Source organism: Kogia breviceps, chromosome 7 (genome assembly GCF_026419965.1).
Source record: "Kogia breviceps isolate mKogBre1 chromosome 7, mKogBre1 haplotype 1, whole genome shotgun sequence".
Classification (NCBI taxonomy): Eukaryota; Metazoa; Chordata; class Mammalia; order Artiodactyla; family Physeteridae; genus Kogia; species Kogia breviceps.
Window position 1 is genome coordinate 20,569,468 of NC_081316.1, and position 22,963 is coordinate 20,592,430.

General features: G+C 55.2%; 1 protein-coding gene across 11 annotated transcripts in view; it reads left to right on the forward strand.

Moving 5' to 3' along the window:
• Positions 1 to 15,749, forward strand: part of NAP1L4 (nucleosome assembly protein 1 like 4) — a 60,104-nt gene extending 44,355 nt beyond the window's left edge. For 6 of the 11 annotated variants that reach the window (XM_059070210.2, XM_067037831.1, XM_067037835.1 and 3 more), the window contains 7 exons: positions 1,975 to 2,114; positions 3,289 to 3,434; positions 5,641 to 5,663; positions 6,092 to 6,211; positions 8,808 to 8,837; positions 9,282 to 9,338; positions 14,670 to 15,749. In XM_059070210.2, coding sequence (XP_058926193.1) covers positions 1,975 to 2,114; positions 3,289 to 3,434; positions 5,641 to 5,663; positions 6,092 to 6,211; positions 8,808 to 8,837; positions 9,282 to 9,338; positions 14,670 to 14,708 — 555 coding nt within the window. In that variant the 3' untranslated portion in view covers positions 14,709 to 15,749. Of the gene's footprint in view, positions 1 to 1,974; positions 2,115 to 3,288; positions 3,435 to 5,640; positions 5,664 to 6,091; positions 6,212 to 8,807; positions 8,838 to 9,281; positions 9,339 to 11,169; positions 11,208 to 14,669 lie in introns of all 11 variants that reach the window. The other 5 variants (XM_067037828.1, XM_067037833.1, XM_067037829.1 and 2 more) reach the window with 1 other exon arrangement.
• Positions 15,750 to 22,963: the final 7,214 nt, after the last annotated feature.

Genomic DNA, 22,963 nt, shown 5'->3' on the forward strand with positions numbered 1-22,963 from the left:
TATACTTAACTGCGAGTGTGGCTGGGCATTTGTCGTATGTTCATGGCTGACTTGACTGTAGGGGGTGTGAATGCGGTCTCCTCGTCTTTGGGCCCTTTTCTGTGGGACTGTTAGACACTTTCTTTAAGTCATCCCCAGTTGTGTTTGACTCATTCTTGACTAAACAGAGGCCTAGGGGAAGAAGGAAAATATGAAGAAAGGAAGTAGTACCCTTGGTTTGGAGAAATGGCAGGAGAAGGAAATGGGGAGAGAGAGAGAGAGAGAGAGGAAAATAAATAATTCTGTCCATATCTATAATGGACGTCATGAAGGACGGAATAGAACAGTGCCATTCGTTAGCCCAGCCCAGCCCCCAAGGTGGGTGGGTCATCCACACCTGTGGTCACCACCCTCAACAGTTCTCAAGTAATAGCAGTCTCCACTGACTGAAGTCCAAGATAAAGATCGGGTTTATGGGGCCTGGGGTCAGGTTCAGGAGAGCCATGGAGAGGGATTCCACCGATGTTCTGATTCCCCATAGCTGCCTTCCTGTGCTCGCTGCACTTTGGTTCTGCCAGACTAGTGACTTGTGGTTGTTGACCTCCCTTCCCCTCCAGTCCACACCACACTGGCAAGGGTCAGTGGAGACCTGGCCAGATCCCTGCCGTCCCTTCTGAACACTGACAGGACCGCCTCCGATCCTCTTGGCCACTTGTGTCTGTACTCCCCAGGCCCTTGTGGCCCTTCTCTTCCTCATCCCCCTCTTGGGAGAGTTCTTATTTCACTTCCCCTTGTGGAAGTGGTTTGTTTTTAGTCTTCTTAATTTTTTTCTCAACTGATGTTTGTACCATTACAATAAAAATAGAAATAGCTAACATTGAGCAAGTAATGCCTGTAAACCTGGCCCTGTTCTAAGTGCTTCCATAGATTAATCCTCAAGTGGACTCATGGAGAGAAAGGGTTGTTCATTCCATTTTGCAGGTGAGGAAACGAAAGCACAGGGATGTTGAATAGCTTCCCAGAATCACACAGCACTGACAGGCAGAGGCCGTCCAGACCCAGAGCCGGTCCTTTAGACTGTCTCTGTTATTCACTTCCCCCAGGTTGTCTTGTCAGAAGGGCTGAGGTCAATACGTTTGCACATGCTGCTGCATCCATCCAGGCATCTTTCTGAAATAGGACGCAATCCTCAAAACAGAATTATTGGGTCCCAGAATGTTTTTTATTTTGTTAATTTTTTGATATTGCCAGTTTGCCCTTCACAAAGCCCTTTACAGTATAAGAGCGCCCCTGGCTTCCCAAAACACGTGCCAGTACCATGTGTTCTTTGGACATTTTGCCCAGAAAGGGGACGTCTCATTTTATTTTTCATTTATTTTGTTACTGTGCACACGAATATCTTCTGATTTGTTACTACTGCTCTGTACACCCCTTCGTCCATTCCTCCCATGCGTGTCTCTAGCTTTGAAGAATGCTTTGTGAGTGAAGGGTGAACTTGTCCTTGGTGTGGTTTGAAGAGGCCCAGTCACTGCCTCCCTTTCTCTCCCCACGTGGAGTCTTGGCCCTTTGGCTGCACGGCAGAGAAGGAGCTGCTCTGCCCAAGAGAAAGGAGAGGGGGACAGGGCTCTGCTGCCGCCTTCTGCCTCCAGACCCCCACCCTGCTGTGCTCTCGGAGAAGGGAGGGTGGGGCAGCAGGGAGAAGCCACACTCCTCAGGAGAGCTTGTCCTCCCTGGGAGGGGAGGCGGCAGGGGCCCTAAGGGTCATGGGTATTTGCCCGCCTGCTGCTGTGCTTTAACTTTCTGCTGGTGATTTTGCAGCCAAGTTCTTGTTACGTGGCCACACCTCTTGAGCTTTTCAGTCATGGTTTTTGCCTGTGGTGTCATGCTTGGGGAAGAGCTGGGTTCCAGTAAGTACTGTGTGATTCATCAAGTCGGTCGCTAGTTACTCATAGATTTTAAGTGGTGCTTAGCCCGAGTTTCTGTCTTTTTTTCCAGTCTTTTGTATTAGAGTTCCACTTTGAACCCAACGACTACTTTACCAATTCAGTCCTGACAAAAACGTACAAGATGAAGTCAGAGCCAGATAAGGCCGATCCCTTTTCCTTTGAAGGTCCTGAAATAGTTGACTGTGACGGGTAAGGAAATGCCATTTCAACTTCTTTTTCTGAAACAAAAGCAGGAGATGGTTTTACAGCTTTACAAGTTATATGGAAGTCAGGAATAAAGCAGAAAGCCTTTAATCTATTTAAAAGCCCAAAAGACACAGATTGAAATTAGAGTCTCTCTGGGAACATGACGGCTGGCACTGGGAAATGTATTGTGTGGTTAGTGGGCCAGGGTTTGGGGGAGGGGCCCGATTTCCTCGTTTTATAAGGGCGTTGGGATCTCCAGTCACCTTAAGTGAAGCAGTGATCACTGAGCTAATCAGTTCCTCTCAGCAGGTGTTTGTTGAGTGAATGAACGGGTCAGTGCAGGGCAGCACTGGCCTCGGTGGGGCAGCATGAGTGTGATTGGCCTCAGGACTGAGCGCGTTGGTGACTGCAGCCTGTGGACCACCAAGGAGAGTGGCTTGGAGTTCACTCCTCTTGGTTGGTTTGAGACGATTTGGGAAATTGTTTTATTCTTGATTGAAACAGTTATCCTTATTCACTGAACCAAGTACTTATCCTGATGAATCTCCCTGTGTGAGTAATACAGAACTCGGTTAAAATCCTGCTAGACCGAAATGTCCAGAGTATTGTAGATTGTTTCCCACGGCCAGGCCATCTGGTGAGAAGGCCTGCCTTTCCAGGCATGTCCGTGAGCAGACGTTATTCAGACACTGCCTGTTGGTCCAAGGGGATTCAGAGCGCAGTCCCCACCAAGGGCCGCTCAGCACACTTGGAACACTTGTGTCTTGCTCTGGTCACCAGTGTTTGTTGTAGCCACCTGTTTGCTTTCGCCAGCTTGTCCCACTCGCTTAGTTATCTTGAGAATTCAGGCACCTGAGTGGGTGGCTTCCTGTGCACTGTGGGGTCTCTGAAGGGGCAGCAGGTGACAAGCTCGGTCACGGGAAGAATGTTGGAGGACCCCTGCGAATCATCTGGGGGTTGAAGCTGTGCAGCTGCGGGAGCTGCCGCGCTGACAGCCTGCCTGGCGGGGCCCTCCGCGTTTAATGGCCTTCGCGCGAGCTCACCCTGTGCCGAGTGCTTGCTCGCAGGTTAAGTTGTTTTGGGGTTAAGCACAGAGCTGTGATTTGCTTTCTGGGCACATGTGTGACCAGTTTTTCTCATGGAGTGTGTACCCATGATCACGGTCTTGTCCCTATAGGTGTACCATTGACTGGAAGAAAGGAAAAAATGTAACAGTCAAAACCATCAAGAAAAAGCAGAAACATAAGGGCCGAGGCACCGTCAGAACAATCACCAAACAAGTCCCCAACGATTCCTTTTTCAACTTCTTCAATCCGCTGAAAGGTGAGTGGGCTGGGTTGTGACTCCAGGTTACACACAGAATGACTGTTAACATTAGGAAGTCGAGCGTTAGGGGGGGGGAGCCGTGGCTGTGTGGGCGGGCCCACGGGTGCCTGTCCTGGCAGGAGGGTGAGCCCGGGGGGGCAGTCGGAGCTGCATGCCCCCGCCCCCGGGGGGAGGGGTCAGTGTGGCTGCTCTGCTCACATTACAGCCTGCAGATCATAGGCCCACCCCTCCCTCTCAGGTGGGTTTTTGGGTTTCTCTTCGAGCCTTGGTATAGAGCACAAGCGGTTTGGGAACTTGTATATTGTGAGAGACACAGACTTAGGACAGAATCATAGCTTGGACGCTTGTTCTCTGCTGCCCGCTCCCACCCCCCAGTAAAAGAGAGATGGAAGTAGTAATGGCTCAGCCGCTGGTTTTGAGGAAAATTACTTGGAAGTCTTCACATAATTTCCTAATCCTGAGAATTCGAAGGCCAGACCCGCTGGCAACATTACAATATGGATATGAGGGGAAAACACCCTTTGGGGTGTTTGTCGGGGGCCGTGGGCTGGCTTCCCTCTTGACTCTGTGACCCTCGTGCCAAGCTATCAAGCTGCCCGTCACCGTTCAGTCCATTGTTTTCACTGTTGTGGCTATTGTCTGTGACTTGTCTTTGAACCTGGAAGGTGCCAGTGTATATCAGTTTTGGGGACAAGAACAGCCATAAAAGTAGTTCTTAAATTTCCTTTTTTGGAAGATCCACTTCAGAACCTCACATGGGCACATGGGAGGCTTCCTGTGTGAATTCACTGTGAAGCAAAGGGGTTTTGATTCCTAAATTCAGTGGCTTTTTGGGACGTTTTAAATAATTAATAAGTTAAAATGGAATCAAGCGGACTCAAGAGTTTGGGGGTGATTTTCTAAAACTGTATTGTGTGGTTGCACAAGCCTAACAATGTATCAGAAGTCATTGGATTGTACACTTAAAGTGGGTGAATTTTATGGTATATCACTATTTTTAAAGTAATTGAATAAACGTAATATCAAGTGATATGCTCTATGAAAAGGAATAGAGGATGACAGTGGGGGAGGGGTGATGGAGTGGTCAAGGAAAAAAATCAAAATTGCTGAAATGCTTTTTGAAATGAAGGAAATAAAAGATGGCTAATCCGGCACCGTGTTTGGCTTTCATCCTACAAAACTGGTCCAGAAGTCAAGTGAGGAAGTCCTTGTTCTGATTGCTGCCCCTGAGTCCAGAGTCCCCAAACCTGCATCTTAAACAGCAGGTGGGACTCTTACACTCCGAGGCTCGGGCCCCCTCACTGCCCATGGAGAGGGGTACTCACACCAGCACCTGCTCCGCTGTGGCTGAGATGGCACGTGCCCCTCTCTGTGCTGGCCATGGAGACAGACCTTGTAGCAGAGGGGCAACAGGGAAGACACAAAGGCAGGGTGAGCCCGGCAAAGGGGACGTGACACCTGGCGAAGCATCACTGGGCTTCACTGAGCGCGGTTTTAAGTCTGTGTTTTCTTGATTCCGTGTTGGGCTGTAGTTCGGCACCAAGGTCTGTAGGGCCATGGGTGCTGGAACCGAATCTCAACTCACCTTTTGTGTGGAGTGCGGGCCTCTGCCGTGGGTGTCGGTGAGTAATGTCACCCTGCGTGCTGCAGTCTTTGCGGGAGGAGCGGCTCAGCACTACTCTCTCCTTCCCCTTTGCAAGCAAGCAGGGATGCAGCTTCGACCTAGCTGAGCTACAGCGCCTCAGTCACACTGAGGACTTAACAGCCTTAAAGTGCTTCCTGTTTCTCTACCGAAACGTCACTTGTAGTTTTGTAGGACACGAGTTAAAACTCCGCTTAAAACACAAATGCCCCGAAAGGCCACAGTCTGGGCAGCTGGTGCACCTTTCCATCTGCTGATGCTTTAAATGTCTGTAAATTCTCTTCTGAAAGTGGCCTTCTCCAGCTGGGCCTGTGAGCATCACTGGGTACCAGCCTTTGGCCCTTGATTGGGGGTGGGGGGAGGGAAGGGGGCCTGGTGGTGCTGGGGCCAGCTTCAGCCTGCAGCAGGCAGGGAAGGGGGGAAGCCGGCCATGGGGAGGCACAACGCTTAGGCGATTTCTAGTGAAATGTTCCATTTTATTTGTCAGCTGAGCTTCCTGTGTGGGCTTTAGAAGGTTTTGGTTGTCGATGTAATGCAGATGTGTTTTGTCTTTTTTTCTAGCATCAGGGGATGGAGAATCACTGGTAAGATGTGTGTCATTATCAAAAAAGTATGTTGTCTTGCTGTTAAGGTCCTTATTTCCTGAGTAGTTTGCTACTTTCTTTTTAATCTGTTCTTACTGCCTAAAAACCAAGGGTGAATTTGTATTCCCTGCACCGTGGGGGTGGGACAGAAGCGCGTGTTCCGTGGGTGGACCTGAGGGCAGGCGTGTCCTTGAGCCTCACCCCCTTGCACATGTGGCCCTGTGCGGCCCCTCTGGGCCATACGCTTTCCTGCCATTTGGCTGCAAGGCTTCCTTTAACGCAGCCTCACCTCAGAGATGCCTGTCACCCGGCAGCGCCCTCACCGGCTGCTTTACAAGCCGAGTCACCGCAAGTGGGGGGTCAGGCACGGGCAAAGGGGGTGTGACGGTTACCCCTCTGAAGCAAGTTAGCACTTTGCTTTCCCTCAGGATGAAGACTCCGAATTCACGCTAGCCTCCGATTTTGAAATTGGACACTTCTTCCGTGAGCGGATCGTGCCGCGCGCTGTGCTCTACTTCACAGGGGAGGCCATAGAGGACGACGACAATGTAGGTGGCCTGTGGGGGCCGCCGGGGTCGGAGCGGGTGCTGGCATGGGAGCCCAGCCGGGATTTTCATGACATCCTCCAGCAGGTCCACGGGGCACTGCCCTCTGGAGTTTGGAGGAAATAGACTGGGCAGCGAGATGGCAGAGGTGGGAGAAGCAGGTCTTTCTGAGGCATCTGAGCACCACGTGCCCACGTGGGCCCGGCCAGGGACTTGTTTCAGAATGTCCCCTAAGGACCCAGGGGTTCGCTGCTGCACACAAGGTCTGTGGCTTTGGGTGACTTCTGAACATAAGGAAACTCCTGTTCACCAAGCGATGGCCAGCAGAGCTGAGTCGTGCTAGCATGTGGCCTATGGACCCCAAAGAAATAGAACCCCACGCTCCACAGAAAAAGAGCCCGGCTGCGCAGGCCACCTTCCCCTCTGCTTGAAGGAACTCGCCCTCCCACGGTCAGAACTTGGGAGCAGGACCCCTGAGCACAGCCTGGCCAGCTGCCTCGGGCTGTCACCTGAAATGGTTCTCCATCGTGACCAAGGCCCGGTTGCCGCGAACCCTCTTGTGTGGAGATAAAGGTCTGTCCTGTGGCGTGTTGCTGGAAGTGTGCTTAGATGCTGTTTGCTCCCTTGTGTTGAGTGCTCTGAGGTTCCTTTCTGGCGAGGTCTGTTGTGGCTGCTGGGCAGTTCTGAGCTGCTTCCTGCCCTCCCTGGGCCAGCCCAGGGCCTACTGGCTACATCGCCTGACACTAGTGAGCTTCTCAGGTGCAGTGTGTCCATCCCCGGGCTGGGGGGGTACTTGTGGGAATCCGGGAACACGGACACACACAGCACAGCGCAGTCTGGGGTCACCTTAGCGCTCAGGTAGTTGCTCAGACTTAAGTTTTAGGAAATGGTGGTTATGCAACAGATTCTGGACCAGCGCTGTCCAGTAGCGCCTTCTGTGATGCGGGAGCCGTCCTCGGCTCTGTCTGCTGCAGCAGGGCTGGCCCCATGCGACGCTAGAGGATTTAAGGTGTGGCCCTTGGCAACTGAGGACCCGGGGTTTGGATTTATCTAATTTATCAAAAAAGATCTAGTGGTTACACACAATGGGAAACTCATCTCTAGACCAGTGGTCTCAAACTTTTTTGCTCATACACCCATCAGTTTAAAAACTTAATTATGCAGCGCATATATATTTATTTATAGTGTAGGCAGCATAGCAACTCCTGGTGAGCAGTACAGTGTGTTTGCCTGTAACACCCGTGTCCATACTCATTCATAATGCCTTTGGTGCAGGTACCGCAGGTGCAGGTACTGCAGGTGCACAGTGCGCTCCAGGGGCTCGCGTCAGCCTGCGTCTGCTGGAGCCCTAGTTCTGCTGGTTCCCACGCGTGAACCAGGGTTGGCGGTCGTCACTCCAGCTGCTCCTCAGGCTCCTGGCAGAGGAGGCTCGGTGTTGCTGGGACGGAGATGAGTGCACTGACGTCAGACACACTAGGGCCGATGTGGACACTGGGCATCGTTCTGGGGTGAAGTGGACGGAGGAGTCCTGCTTTTGTCTTCCACACTCACGTGGGTCACCTCACTCGTCCCACGGGCTGCACACCCCACTCTGGAGCCTCTGCTCTGCCCGAGTGTGAGATGCCCGCACAGAGCTTGCTCAGAAGATGGGGCCAGGGTGAAATGATGGACTTAGAACCTCAGAAAATGGGCACTTGAGCCTGTGTGAGGCTGGTTCCAGTGCGACCTGAAATGCTGCAGTGAGAGTCTTGTCTGCTGCAAGACACTGAAAGGTCGTCTTTGTCAGAGACCTGGAGGAAAAGGTGCCAAGACACAGTCAGATCCCAGCCCGACCGCCCCAGGCCCTGCCAGCACTGTGCTCTTCTGAGGTCCCATGGAGTTGTTGATGACGAATGGCCGGGGGGGCGGGGGGGGGCTCCAAGAAGAAAGGTTTATAAGAGAAAGCTTGCTGAATCTTCACATGTCTGTGTCGATGCAGCCACCAGGGACGAGGGTTATTTAGTTTTGTTTGGCTTTTGATAGCAGTCTGATATTCGGGACTTGGCTGAAAGCCTGGCCAGCGGTGTCTTTGGACACACAAGACATTGGATTGAGACATTCATTCAGCTACAGTGTTGGAGTTTCTCCCATGCACACTTTTTCTGACTTATTTTAAAGATTAAACACCAAGATTTTATTACATTTCTAAGTACAGATTAAAGATTTCCCCTTGTCTGAGTTATAAAATGACATTGAAAGTCCAGTATGTGATAAAATTACGTTACTGATTTGCTTAGATCAGCCAGTTTCCCAGTTGGAACCAGTGCACGCCCAAGCCGACAGTTTCCTTTCTTCACCCCGTCCCCATCCGTAATCTGTTTTGAGTGGTTTTCAGATACCTGATATCCTATTAACACGGCAGGGCTTGTGAGCACGTGGCCCCGCAGTTCTGGCCCCGGCTTGGAGCGGAGGTGCCGGCGGCAGACTGGCCTCTGCTCAGAGGCCAGGCCACTTCCCGCTCTCCTTAGGCCCTGCCCCTGTGGGCACCTGGCGGGCTGTGTCTGGGGCAGGTTGCCATCAAACTTTATAAAACCTAAAAACCTGTTTCCTTTCTTTTCAGTTTGAAGAAGGTGAGGAAGGAGAGGAGGAGGTAAGACATGGTTTACGTGAGACATCATTCCCTGAGGTTGCTTTAGGCCTTCTCTGCTTGAGTGGATGGAGATTATGAAGTCAGGGGACCACTTTAGACTCGTCTCGTGGGAAGCTGCCTTTGAAGCTTTCAGCCCTATTGAATACTACGGAAAGACACGGCAGATGGGTAGCAGTGCCCAGTTTGACTCTGCAATTGGCTTATGAAAATGCATCTTAGAAAATAACCATTTAGCAAACAAAATCCACTTTTTCAGCAATATGTTTATTTCAGGGTTATCTGCTAGAACAAGAAGTGTCCAAAGGAGGGGATTTAATCCAGTATGGCTAGCAATGATTGTAATTGATTTCCTTCAGAATCAAAGTATCGCTTTATTTGTGGCTGGTGGATCCACAGGAACTTAAGTCCTATCTGTTCAACTAGCTCTCACTCCTTTTAATGCAGGAATTAGAAGGTGACGAGGAGGGAGAAGATGAGGACGATGCCGAAATGAACCCCAAGGTTAGTTGTTTGGGGCTTCCCACACCTGTATATGCTACACTGTTGACCTTTTAAAACATGTTCCCCACTTTGAGGTAGTGGTGTTACGAATATGTACCTGTCATTCTCTAATTAGGAAAGTTAAAATGTACCAGAAAAATACTTGAATTAGGAGCTATTTAGACACCTGGTATATAATTTGAGTGTTAAGTATGAATACTAAACTGCTTTCCCAAGCTAAATTTTATTTATATAAACTAGAGCAGCTTTACATTCCAGATCTTTAATTCTTTTGAGATAATGATTTAACTGACAACATGAATAAACTTTTTTGTTTTGTGTGTTTGTTTTTGGAAAAGGTACAGAGACGGGAGTTGGTGAGGGGCTTATTTTGTTTTGTTAATGATAGGATAATGGAGTTGTAGGTATAATTTTACAGTTGTACATGGGCTGAGAATACTCAAAAAACATGTCTCGATAGCTCAGATAATTTGAATTAAATTAGGAAGCTTTGCAAACAAACAAACAAACAAACAAAAACTGATTAGAATGAGTGGGCAGTCCCATTAATTTTACGCCTGTCTTTGTTTTTACTTACAGTCTCAGATGAGCGTATATCAGGGACTTGCCACTTGACACATATTTTAAATACAGAACTGTCCTAACGCTGTCCTGAAGCTGTAATGAGAATTACTGTTGTTTGCTCACGTGAAATTTACAGTTCACCTGCCTCTTAGGACCAAGTGTATCAGGGGTTGTCAGAATACTAACATTCCTTGGCGTTGTAGAATCTGTATCTCTATTTAAGTAGACATTGTTTGTTTGCTTGTTTACCCCCGTTGTGCCCGAAGTGGACCCTGCACTAAGCTGTCAGTGTGTAACTGGGTCTGTTCACTTTACAGCACCAGATGTTCCTATGAATGCGTGCTTACAGCAGTAGTTCCTTCTGGGGAAGGATTCGTGGTGGGTTTAAATCCTCAGTATGCCGTATAGATACTGCTCTGGGAATGGGCTCGGGCATGTTCATCTTTTCAAGGCCAGCCTGTCCATTGGGGCGTCGCTGTATGGACGGCGCACCTGTGCTCAGTTCCTGAGCTGCGAGCCCAGGGCCCTGCCTTGAGTGGATCGCCTTTCGCTGTCAGGTAATAATAGAACCGTGCCGTGCCCAGTCCCAGGTGTTTGTATCTGGCTGTTCTGCACTCGGGGGCGCCGATGCACATGTTCACGGTGGGGTTTCTAGAGCAGAGATGGCTGGTTACCGTGTCCACTGCTGGACTCAAGTGCCCTGTCTCTGGTCGCTTGTCTCACTGACAGTGGCTGCTCTGTTCCCCATTTCTTGTTGTTTCCTCCTGTTGTCCGTCCTCTCTCTCCCCTTGCCAAATCTTCTGTCTCCTCTCACGTCTGGGTTTTCTAGAAGAGCATTCTCACCAAGTGATCACAGATAGCTTAACAGAAAGTAGAGACATGTCAGTACTAAGCCTTCGTGAAGCCTTCGGTCTGTTGTGTTGGTTGGGAGTGGGCGAGGTGCCTGAGGAGGGCCCCTCGGTCAGCCACGCACAGTCGAAATGCCCCAGTCCTGTCCTCTGGGGTCATGATGTGACACTTCTGTTCCTCCATGTGCACCTTCTCAGAGGGCTCAGTCACATCACAGTCTGTACAAGCAAAGGAAGATCAGGAAGAAGTGTTGGGGTATTAAAGGTACAGATCTGGGTGTTGAGGTTTCCCATCTCAAGGTCGATATTTTTGCAGCCCTTTGTATCATGAGAAATTGTGGCTCTTTCCTCCTGTATAATTTTGTGCATTTCATTTTCTTTCATGCTGACAGTTCCTTTCAATTTTTTTCCCCATTTAGGTGTAATTTTTGTCTGTTAATCATTCATGCGTTTCTAGGTAAGGTGGAATTCCATTCATTCCTAACTTCCAAACTTCTGGTCTGTGCTTTGTATCAGTGCCGTGTCGTTGTGACTCGGTGGAGCATCCGGGCACACTCAGCACGTGCTGGCCTGGACAGGGGCTTTCTGAAGAGCAGTGCTTTTGTGCGGGTGTCCGTCGTGTGTGCTTTTAAAACCGACAGAAACCACATCTGGCTCCTACTTGCTGAGCCCAGTGTTTGTCGCTGACCAAGCAGCAGAGATGTAACTGGTGTGAAAACTTTGTTGATGATGGGGCTGCCACCCCCCTCCCCGCCCCCTGGGAAGAGGACAGAATAAGAGGCCCTGGGACCAGGAGGCACAGGGCCCCCAGCCGCCTCAGCAGGACGAGGTCTGTGGCCTGCTGTGATGCTTCTCGACGTGTGTCTGTTGATTGTTTATACTTTTTAAATTCAGGTGCTGTGCAGACCAGTAGATAATAAAGGGGCAACTTTAATGTGCCAGGATGTTCTGTCTCAGAAGCTGCTGGCACCAGTTTCACATCAGCACTAGTAAGTGCTGTCGAGGTTGCTGTGGACTGTGCTGCTCGATTAAGAAAAGGACACGTTGTAGGTCCAAGTGAGCGCTGCAAGTCCCAGGAGCCGCCCTGTCCCCCTCTGGGGGTCGTGGGTCCTCATAGCTCTGCCCCAGTCATGAAGTCCCTCTCTCGTACGAACCGTCGGCTTTTGTGGGGCAAGGGAGGAAGGTGCGAACAGGAGAGCCTGTGAGAGGCCAGGGCGGCGGTGTTAGCATCTAGGAGAGAGCAGGGGCTGCCCGCGTTGAGCTAAGCAGGCCAGCGGTGTGGGAGCGGCTTCTGGGAGAGCAGAGCTGTGCCTCCGCACCACAGAGCTGTGGTCTGGGGGTCTGTTAGCCCCGTGCCTTCGAGGGTCCGTCTGCATCGCCTTCCTGTGTTACTCGGGTGGCTGGCTTTCTTAGAAGACTAACGGGCAGGTGGGCAGACCAGGGCTAAAGGAAGCATTTTAATTAGATGAAGTGAATGTACACCTGGGATCTTTTCTGTTTTAAAGGGTCAGGTCTGATCTCTTAAAATTGTATCTGCTTACTGTCTGATTCCTGCTGCCCTGTGTGTCTGAAGAACGTGTCAGCCAGGCTGGTTGGGCCCGAAGCCCCACTGCTCCCCACCCTGCCAGTGACTGCGAAGCGTCCATAAACGGTCCAGCCTATACCTCTGGGGGAGGAGGACTCTTCTGTGGCAGAACCTCAGCCGTGCCGTGTCTCGCCTCTGTCATCAGGCGCCCCGTGGAGGGGGTCGCGTCCTGGGCTGTTGAGCAGGTGCTTGGGCCTCGGGCCCCCAGCCCTGAGGCTGTGTGGTGGTGTGTGCTTGGCTGCCCACAGTGAAAGCCCTTCTTTTCAGTGCCCGCCCCCACCAGGCAGGGTGAGTTTGTGCCTTTGAAGCACTGACTCCCGTCCCTTGACGACCGGCAGCGTGAGAGACAGGGCTTCTGACAGCTTCGTGCCGTGCGGCAGAGGGCGCTCGGGCTTAGTGCACTGTTGCCGTGCCCTCTGTCACGGACCAGGTGCCGCAGCCCGGGAGTCGTGTGTGTGCGCGCGTGTGTGCGCATGGATGCTGGCCCAGGGCTGGGCTGGACGTGGCCCTCGGGAGGCCGGGTGCCGGTGGCAGCCCAGCCCTCTGCTGCCTGGCAAGCCCCACCTTCTGCGTCTTGTCTAAACACAAGGTCCCCACCCGGCCCCCACCTCACAGCAGCCTGTCCTGCTCTTGTTTTTGGCGAGGACCCTTCCCTGGAGCAGCTTTCAGCGCCCGAGGGAGGAGTTCGTTGTAAACAGACAGATGATTGACGCCTCTTCCTGGTTGAAGACAGATGTGATGTCACGGAGACAGCACATTTTAAACTGCGTGCTACTCTCTATTCACGGCATCCTGTACATCCTGCGTGTGTATTTACCCAGAAGGATGTAGAGCAGCAAGTCCGCCACCCTGTGCCACCCGCCCGCCCCGCTGTACCACAGCCACGACACTGTCCCAGTCCCTCAGCGTCAGCTTCTCTCACCTCCTTCCTTTCTGTAGATCCAGTTATGGAAACCCACGCACTTCTCCCCCGTCCACAAAAGGCTGCACGCCACTGCCCCGGCCCCTGCCAGTGCTGTCCCAGTCCTGGGGCATCTCTGCACCTCCCCAGAGAGTCTGGGACCACATCTGATCCCCCTGGCCACAGTCTGGGCCGCCTCCAGGTCTCCCCTTGAGACGACGGAGTTTGGGTCGGGTCTCTTTCAACGAAGATTTCTGGTCGGGGTATTTGTTTTGGTGCCCACGCTCGCTCTCTGGCAGTGTGATGGGCTGGTGCCATTAGCCCGGTGCTGGGCAGTGCTGGGCCGAGACCCGGGCCAGACCTGGAAGCCCCAGCTTGTCCCTGTGCCACTACACTTACAAACAAGAAGCTTAGCCCGGAAGCCCCAGCTTGTCCCTGTGCCACTACACTTACAAACAAGAAGCTTAGCCCGGGGCCCCAGATTATTGTTTTGTCTTTATGCACCCTTTACAAATCATCTTTTTTATTCCTTAGATGTGGTTTCCCAAGGAGTGAACTGTAGCCCAGCTTATTCCGTGCAGGCTGTCAGTTGTGTTATCACAGGTGGTTCTTCTGAACTGTGTGGTGCAGGTTTTTCTTAAGACGCCGTAGACGCGCCAAATTGCATTCAGAGTGGTCTCTGCCGTCTTCACAGCCACGGTCATAGGTTACTGACGAGTGACTGCGTTTGCTAAGAAGCACTAGCGAAATCGTCACCTGTCTCTCACTCTCAGGCTGTTGGCCTCCACACAGAATTCATGGGGTTGCTAAGTGGGTTTCCGTGGCGTGAGACACAGCTGCCAGATTGTACTGAAGTGAGTCTGCGCCTCGTCTCGCTCGTGCCTTCTCCGAAAGGATGGAATTCCCAACTGAGGGGGCTCCTGGGAGGATTGGGGCCTGGCTGTGGAGTTCTTAGTGGCCTCTCGTCCTTTGTCAGGGCGCCACGGGCCAGTGCAGGAGAGGCTTTGCTTCAGGGCCCGGCCTGGGGGCAGGTGTGCTCCAGGCAGCGCGGGGAGCTTTGTTCACCTCGGGGTTGGAGGGGAGCCGGCGCTGTTCCCCTGCGTGCTCACCCGGAGCTGAGGCGCCTGCCGGCTTTGGGACGAGGGCACTGCTGTGCGTTTAATTACTGTCTGCCACCCGAGGACCTCCCTCACCCCGAGACCCTCCTGCTGAGAATTAGAATGTCTTTATACAGAAAGAGGCAGCCCCACTGTGACCTTGTTTCTGGGAAGTTAGCCGCTTATTTGTTATTATTTTTAAAGTATATTTGTAGTGGCCGTGTTTTCAGTAAGAACGAGTGAACTACTTGAGTCTTTGTTTTCGTTGTTGATTGGAGATGCCTGGTTGATGGAATTGCTCGGTTCTCTACAAGTCTTGTTTTCTCTCGTTGACAGAAGGAGCCCAGCCAGCCCTCGGAGTGCAAGCAGCAGTGAGGCGCCGCTCGTTCGTGTGGACAAGTGCTTACGCCTAACTTGTTTTCAAGTGCATGATTTTCACTTTAACTTCTCCTTTTACTTTATTATTTTGCTTAACCCGTACAGTGGCAACTCAGATGCATTTCAGAAATAGGAGGTTTAATTCCAGCACCCTCTACGGCCTCGGGTGCAGCTCAGTGGACCCGCCCAGCCCTGCCTTGGAGAGGGCCTCTCAGACTGCCGGGCGGTGGGGTGGGGGTGGGTCACTTGACGCCGGGGGCACGTGTCCAGGGTGCAGTTCCAGGGCGTGTAGAGCCAGTTCACCCCTCCCGCCATTAGACGGGATTCCTGTTTCGTTGGAAGAAACCCACATACAGTTTCCAGTTGTCTCGGGAGAGCCGGCCGGGGTTGGCACCATTTCTCATCCTGCTCGCTCTTCGGTTTTATTTTCCTCGGGGCTGGGGTGAGGGTTGCGGCACCCGCTGAGCCTGAGGCGCGAGCTTTTGTGGTTCATCTCGTATTTATTTCTCTCTCACGCTTGTGAGGGCTTGGGACGTGAGCTGTCCTTTGAGTTTCTGAGAGCCTGTGGGCACCAGAGACCTGGTGCCCCGAGCAGGAGTTGGCTGTCCGCCCACGTGGAAGAAGGCCCTCCCTCCCGCCAGCCGTGGGCCGGGGCTGGTTCTCGGGGCGCACGGACCACGCTTGGCGCTGAGGACGGGGGTGGGGCTGTGGGCAGAGCCAGGGTTTGCCAGGCTTCGCGGGGAGGGGCTCGGGCAGGAAAGTACAGCTTTCCCACGTAGTGTGTACAATGTCATTGCTTTCGCGGTAGCTCCCGTTTCTCAGCCTCACATTCACCTTGTCTTAAAAGCCCTGGGTTCCGAGCGACCCGTTGTTGGCTGGAATGTGGGTGTGGAGTGTGTGACCTCTGGCCCCAGGGACATCCACGCTGTGGCCAGGCTGTAGAGTGCTCAGCCTTACTTATGATACATTTGTAACTGAATACAGTGTTTTCAATTTGTACAGACTAGTTAGAATATTCTATTAAAGTTGTGAACTCTAGCCCAGCGCTGTGTGTGTCTTCATTGCAGGAGGCGTGGTGGGTTGGGGCACTCGGGGCGGGTGGGGCTCGTGGATGTGGTTGTGCAGCCTCCCGGACCGGACGGGGTCTCTGGAGCTCCGGGCACGGGCATATCCAGGACTTCCGGGCTCCTGGTCTTCTGTTTTGATTTTGAGGCTTTAAAGCCCATCTTGAGTTAGGGCTGCAGGCCCACTTCACCGTCGGGGTGGGTTTGGGGTTCCCGGGTGGGCTCTTTGCTGCCCCAAGAGAGAGTCTGCTCCTCCCCACAGCAGAGAGTCGTTTCTCCGCATGTGCGGGGCTGGGCCCTTCCGATGAGAAGGTTCCAGGAGGGACAATGCTGCGCCATGGCCACGTTTGGCATGTCTTCTCGCTGGTGCTTTTCTGGTGCTTGCACCCTTCCTGCTTCCTTCCCTTTGTTAGGGGGAGACACCTGGTGCCTGGGCTCTCACTCTAGCTGCCCATATGGGGATCGGCCTGACCCGCACGCAGCACAGGAGCCGGTGCCCAGCTCGCCCAGTGCCTCCTGCCGGCGGGGCTGGCTTCTCCCGGGAGCGGCCAGAGAGAGCGCACCAGGGGCCACGAGAAGGGCCAAGCAAGGCTTAGGAAGAAACGTGTTTTCGGGGTGTCCAAGACGACCGTAGAGCCAGAACGTCGTCCACTCCTGAGACCCCCGGGCCGGCCGGGTCCAGACCCCCCAGAGGTGGGCGGTGGAGAGCCTCACCCAGGCCTGTCCCGACGGCCACCGAGAAGAGATGGGGGCGCCAGGGGCGCCTCGTTCCTGCAGACACACAACAAAAATCCCATCCTTGGAGGGTGCTCGGAGGCCTGCACGCCCCCCACCCAGTCCCCTCGGGCCCCCGCCCCACCTCCAGCGGAGCTACCATCCCTGCTGACCCCGGGCCCTCAGAGTGACCGCATTTAGGACAGCAGAATTGACAAGTATCTATGGGATCAAGCACAGGTGCACAAAGTGACGTGCGCAGGTAACTTGCAGGGGGAGAGCGGAGACAGTCCAGTGCCGGGAGCACCTCCCGCTGGCCGCCTGTCCCTCTCCTGACGGTCACCAGCGGGTGGTGGTGCCGAGTTCATGCCCAGAGCAGTGACCCTGCCCTCAGGCACGTGAAGGGTGCTGGCGAGTCAGGTGAGGGGCTGGCTGTCTTCTCGCCGATCGGTAGGGGGCAGTGAGGGTAAAAGAAAAAGCCCCACGCCCATAGTGGGCTTTTTGGCCACAGAGGACAAGGGCACCTGCCTGCCAATGGGGAATGTCCTCTGGGATGTGTGGAGAGGAGCAGAACCTGTATGGTGAGCGTGCCTGTGTGTGCGTGCACGCCTGCGTGAACACACCTGTGTGTGGGTTCCCAGTCAGAGGAGCTGCGTGCCTGGGGGAATGCCAGGCTTTGGTGGACCCCTTTCTGCGTTCTCTGTGGGGAACCATGTGACGTAGTGACCAGACACAGAGGTTTTACATCAGACCAGTGTAAACGGGGGCAGAGGGAGGGGTGTTTAGATTGTTCACGTTGTGGCACCGGGTTTATTTCCCCCGTGGGTGAGAAGGGCGGGCGAGGGTGCCACGCTCGCCCAGGGCGCTGGGGCCTCAGGTTGCCTTTCAGCTGTTCTGGGTACACTTGGTGTCAAGGCTGCAGCACAAAGCCCTGAGGCCGTGCCCTCCCCAGCTGTGCGCTGTGGCTCTGACCCCACAGCCACGCACCCTCTTGTTGGACCCTCCGGTGCCTCGGAGTGCCCTGTCTCACCCTGGGCGCTCACAGGCTCCGGGGCTCCGTCAGTCCTTGCCACTTGTGCCGGAAGGTCACGGAGCGGTCCAGTAGGTTTGCCCGGAGCCGTCGGCCCAGAGGCAGCGGGAGGGTGGCACTCCTGGTGGCCGGCTCTGCCTGGGAGCTACAGCTTCCTGGGGCCCAGGCTGCTGTCGCCACGGGACTGCAGCACTGCCTGCCTGCTTGGCCTCGGTCCCCACGGAGCCTCTGGACTGCCCCAAGCTGGGGAGGACTTTGATGGCCAGGCCTCCCCAGCCCTGCTTCAGGGCCCCCTCTGGGCCTGCCCTTCGCGATGCTCGCGATGGGCCACCTCCCCTCCCGTGGCCTCTGCTACCCCTGCCCGCCCCCTTCCCTGGGTTACTCTCCCTAGGCCACCCTTGTTCTGTCACAGGCCGTAGGGCCTGGTTCGATGCCTCTCCCACAGGGCTTGGGTCTTATCTGTCACACACGCTCAAACCCAAAGGGCCGGGACTTCCCTGGTGGCGCAGTGGTTAAGAGTCCTCCTGCCAATGCAGAGGACACGGGTTTGAGCCCTGGTCCGGGAAGACCCACATGCCACGGAGCAGCTAAGCCCGTGCGCCACAGCTGCTGAGCCTGTGCTCTAGAGCCCGTGAGCCACAACTGCTGAGCCCTCGTGGCACGACTACTGAACCCGCCCGCCTGGAGCCCATGCTCTGCAACAAGAGAAGCCACTGCAATGAGAAGCCCGCATACCGCAACGAGAGTAGCCCCTGCTCGCCACAACTAGAGAAAGCCTGCGCACGGCAATGAAGACGCAACGCAGCCAAAAATAAATACATTTATTTTTTAAAAAAACCCAACAAACCAGGGACTGACTCCGGGCCCAGCTGCCATTCTGAGTTCCCCCCTCTGCCAGCCTAGGCATCCTGACTTCTGGGTGGCGCATGGCCCTGTGCCCCGGCCTTGGGGAGCAGGAGCTCCCTGCCTAAAGGTGCGGTGACAGCAGTGGTCTGTACCCCACATGGGCTAATCCCTGGCCACAGGAGCCCAGTGACATGGGGCTCTCGAGAGCATCACCTGAGCGGGGCCTTCGATGACGTATCTCTGACTTCCAAACCTTCCAGACCACACGGTGACCGCGGCTACCTGGGGGCGGGCCTGGGGCTGCCCAGGGCGCCGTCTGGGTTGCATGTTTGCTTGTCAAACTCATCAAAGTCCCTCACATGGGGACGTTCGGTTATATGTATGTAAATTATACTTTAGTGAGGCTGATTTTTCAAAAGCCCCACAAGTTGGGGAGATTCCACTTAAAACTCTGGTTTTCCCCTTTAGGAGTTGGGAGTTGTGGTACCTAGGGCCTGGGATGGTGACAGAGCCTCCCAGGCCCCTCCACCCCTGGTGGCCAGCCTGCTCTGCTGGTCCATGGCTCCCACTTGGGGCAGGGGCCAAGCAGAGACCCGACCCCCACTTCCAGGGCCCCGCAGTCCTCACAGGCCCAAGGGCTCCCTTCTGTTTTAAAAAATTTATTTATCTTTGGCTGTCTTGGGTCTTGGTTGCTGCGAGGGCTTTTCTCTAGTTACAGCGTTCAGGGGCTGCTCTTGTGCGTGGGCTTCTCATTGCGGTGGCTTCTCTCGTTGCGGAGCATGGGCTGTAGGCACGCAGGCTTCAGTAGTGGCACGTGGGCTCAGTAGTTCTAGCTCGTGGGCTCTAGAGCGCAGGCTCGGTAGTTGTGGCGCACGGGCTTAGTTGCTCCGCGGCATGTGGGATCTTCCCGGACCAGGGCTCGAACCCGCGTCCCCTGCATTGGCAGGCGGACTCTCAACCTCTGAGCCACCAGGGAAGCCCAAGGGCTCCCTTCTTTAAGCCCAGGCTGTCATGGGCCAAGCTGGGCTTCTGCTCCCTGAGCGCTTTTGTGGGGGCTGTGAGGGGTGGGGGTGGGGGTTCCCTCCAAGCCTTGCCCCAGAGGTGGGCAGCTGGGCTGTCTTGGTAGTGTTGCTGACCTCTGACCTGCCCTCCACTCAGATTGTCTCCTCCATACCGCCCAGCCTCCCCCCACACACCGCCTCTGAGTTCCCAGTGGGCCGGGCAATGCTGGGTGGGCTGCAGAGGCCCGGTGGGAGAGGGGCCACCTCCAGCTGCACCCTGAGGGAGCCCCTGGCCGCCAGCCAAGACCCTGGTTGCAGCAGGGGCCGTCTGGGGGGCTGGGGCCCTGCTGGAAGGCACTGTCCCAAGCGTGGGTGGCCCCCGGCTCCCTGCCAATGGCCTGCCCGGCACAGCCGCACCTGGACTTTTGGCCCCTGCTTCCGAGTCCTTCCAAGCAGCTTCCTTCCTGTGGAGGCGGACACGTCCTCCCAGCCCCAAGCTCAGAGGGCAGAGCCCCGTGGGGGGCAGGAGCCCATCACCTCAAACCCAGCCGTTCAGGCCCTCGACAGCAGGACCTCCAGGACCCCTCCCCGGCCCTGGCTGAGCTTTCGGTCCCTCTGAACTTGGTGTGATTCTCCGGGCACCTTGTCTGCCTGGGATCCGCCTCAGAGCCTGGGACCCTCTCTCTGTGGATTCCCACTGGCCGCTGACCCTGGAGACCCCCTTCAGCCCTGCCTCCTCAGGCCGCCAGGAGGGTGAGGCTTGGACACACCCAGAGGCCGAGTCACGTTGGTATGCCTGGGTGGAGCCCCTGCCCGCCCCCGAGGTGTCACCACCCGGCCAGTCACCGAGCCAGCCTGGCCACGCAGGCTCAGCCCAGGGGCGGTGGCCGGATGTGACTTTCCATGGGAACCTAACAGGCCCGGCCCAACCCGGCCCCGCTGGGCTCCGGGCTTATGGGGCCTGTGGACCTTGCTCAGGCCTGGGGGGACAGGGGCAGGAGACCCCACAGACACACCCTCTGTGGGCTCTTCCCTCTCAGGCCGGGGGCTTTCTCCAGGGCTCCTCTGCGAGTCTGGGGGTGTCTACCGAGCCTCGGCCTCCCCAGCTCATGCATCTGGGCTGTGAGGAGGGCCATCACTTGCCACCCTGGGCATGCGCGAGAGGAAGCCCAGCGCGTGAGGCCAGAGCCGCCGCCCTACTCAGACTCCGGGCACGGGCAGGGCTGCCCACACCACCTCCCCAGTGCCTTCCAGTTAGGAGCTCTGGGCCTCAGCGAGCCTGGAGCATGTGTCTCAGGGGACGGGCAGGCACTGGGCCGGCCTAGTCTGGGCCCTTCTGCCTTGGCCCTGTTATTGGCAGGGGGCTGGAAGGTCCCAGCAGAGCTGGAGCTGCCCTCCCAGGGACCAGGACCCTGACCTCCTGAGGAGGAGGAGAACCAAGCAGAGGACGGGGCCCAGCCCCCCAGGCTGTGACCCTCTGTGACCTGGAGAGGTCACCTTTCACAGCTCTGCAGTGGAAGTGGGGGAGGGGACCATGAGAGGCACCCCCAGGCCCCGGTCCTTGGGGTCCCGTCACAGGGCAGGGCTGAGGGGCTCCAAGGAGGATGGGAGGAGACTGGACCTGAGGAAGGGGCTGGGCCGGGGTCTTTCCTTAGGCTTTCAGCACAGCCTCTCTGATCTCCAGAACTGGAAGGTGATAGATCTGTGTTCTTCACAGTGTGTGGTCATTCGTTATAGTAGCCCCAGAGCACTCATGCAGATGGCCACAGGCAGCCGGGCTAGAGGCTGGGACAGGAGTTGCGCCCGGCGGGCAGGTGGTGGTACAGAAGCAGGAGGGGGGACTTAAGGAAGCAGGGAGGAGAGTGCCCGGCCTCTGGCCTGCAAAGTGGGAGGCACAAGGGGACACTGTTTAGAGCATGAGGTACGTGGGGTGGTGTGTAGGGGCGCCCGGGGACCCTGGGCCAGGACGCCCGCCCGGCTCCTCAGCAGCTCATGGGTGGGGAGCCAGGGTGGGGCTGGTGGATGGGAGGGGCCACGGGCAGAGACCAGCCCTGAGACTGTGGTGCCTGGCGAGGGGCTGATTGTCCAAAGAAAGCACAGTCTCTACCCAGAGGAGGGGCCGAGGGGACCCCCTGCCCAAGTCCCACCGGCTCAGGCCCCTCTGAACATCCCAAACCTGCTCTCCTGGCCTCTGGCTCCCCTCCTGGCCAGGAAGTACTTCCATCTGGATTTCCAGACATCCGAGGAGCTCCGTCTCCTTGTCTATGCCTGGGGAAACCAGGTGATGTGGAGAACTCCTACTCATCCTTGAAAACCCAGCTCAGAGCTCACCGGTGGTCCCTGGGAAGCCTGGATCTCACCACCCACGGTCAGCTAACAACCCCATCACTCTTGTCTGGTCCTCATCTGCCATCAGACTGGGCTGCAGGCCCAGGGGAGGGTGAGAAGGTGTGGATGGGAGGGCGGGGCAGGCCCAGCACCAGACTCCCTGGGGGCTGCATCAGTGTCCTGGGGCTGCTGTAACAACTGACCACAAACTGGGTGGCTTAAAACAAAGAGAAACTTATACTTCTACGGTTCTGGAGGCCAGAAATCCAAAACCAAGGTGTTGGCAGGGCCACGCTCCCTCCAGCAGCTCTAGGGAAGGATCCTCCTGCCCCTTCCAGCTTCTGGGGCTCCAGGCATCTCTGGGCTGTGGCCACGTCCCTCCAGCTTCTCTCTGTTGTCGCGTGGCCTCCTCTTCTGTGTCTCTGATGAGGACACGTGTGCTGGCATTCAAGCTCCTCGATAATCCAGGAGGAACTCCTCCTCTCAAGGTCGTGAATTTAGTCGCATCTTTTGCCATATAAGGTCATCACCTCCATCCATCTCCAGAACTTTCCATCTTTCCAAACTGATGCTCTGTCCCCGTTAAACACTCACGCCCCTCCCCTCCCCCAGCCCCCACCGCCTACCTCCTGTCTCTGTGAATGACAACTCCGGGTACCTCATGTGAGTAGGACCCTATTCACTCTTTTACTATATAAGGCCACATTCACAGGTTCTGGGATGAAGACAGACACATCTGTTGGGGGAGGGCCACCATCAGCCCCTACAGAAGCTTTTCAGACAGACGCAAGCATGTGAAGAGCAAAGACGGCAGACACGTGGGGCTCAGAGAAATGCCTGTGGAGACCGGCCCCCAGTTTGGGCCACAGTTGGTAATACGGAGCATCTATTGTTAGGCCAGCTTTGGGGAAACGGGCACCCTGTCAGGAGGGCTGTAGATTGGTTGGCAGGCAATCTTGTCAGAGTTGTGACACGTTCAACTCAGCAATTCATGTCCTCCCAACTGTCCTGGTGAAACCCTGCACATATGGGTATGGTCAGCGGCACACAGACACTCCGGCAACATTGTTCACGGAACTGCAGCCTGAGGCCCAGCACAGGAGGTGATTAGATGACAGAGTGTGGCCGGTGGAAGGGAGACGGACTCATGGGGGACACCCACGACCTAGAAGAAAATAAGACCTGTCTCCCTTTCTATCAAACAGATTAAAAATGCAAGCTCATGTCTGTGCAGACATGGATATTCACATTTTCTGAGTTGTGCTAGAA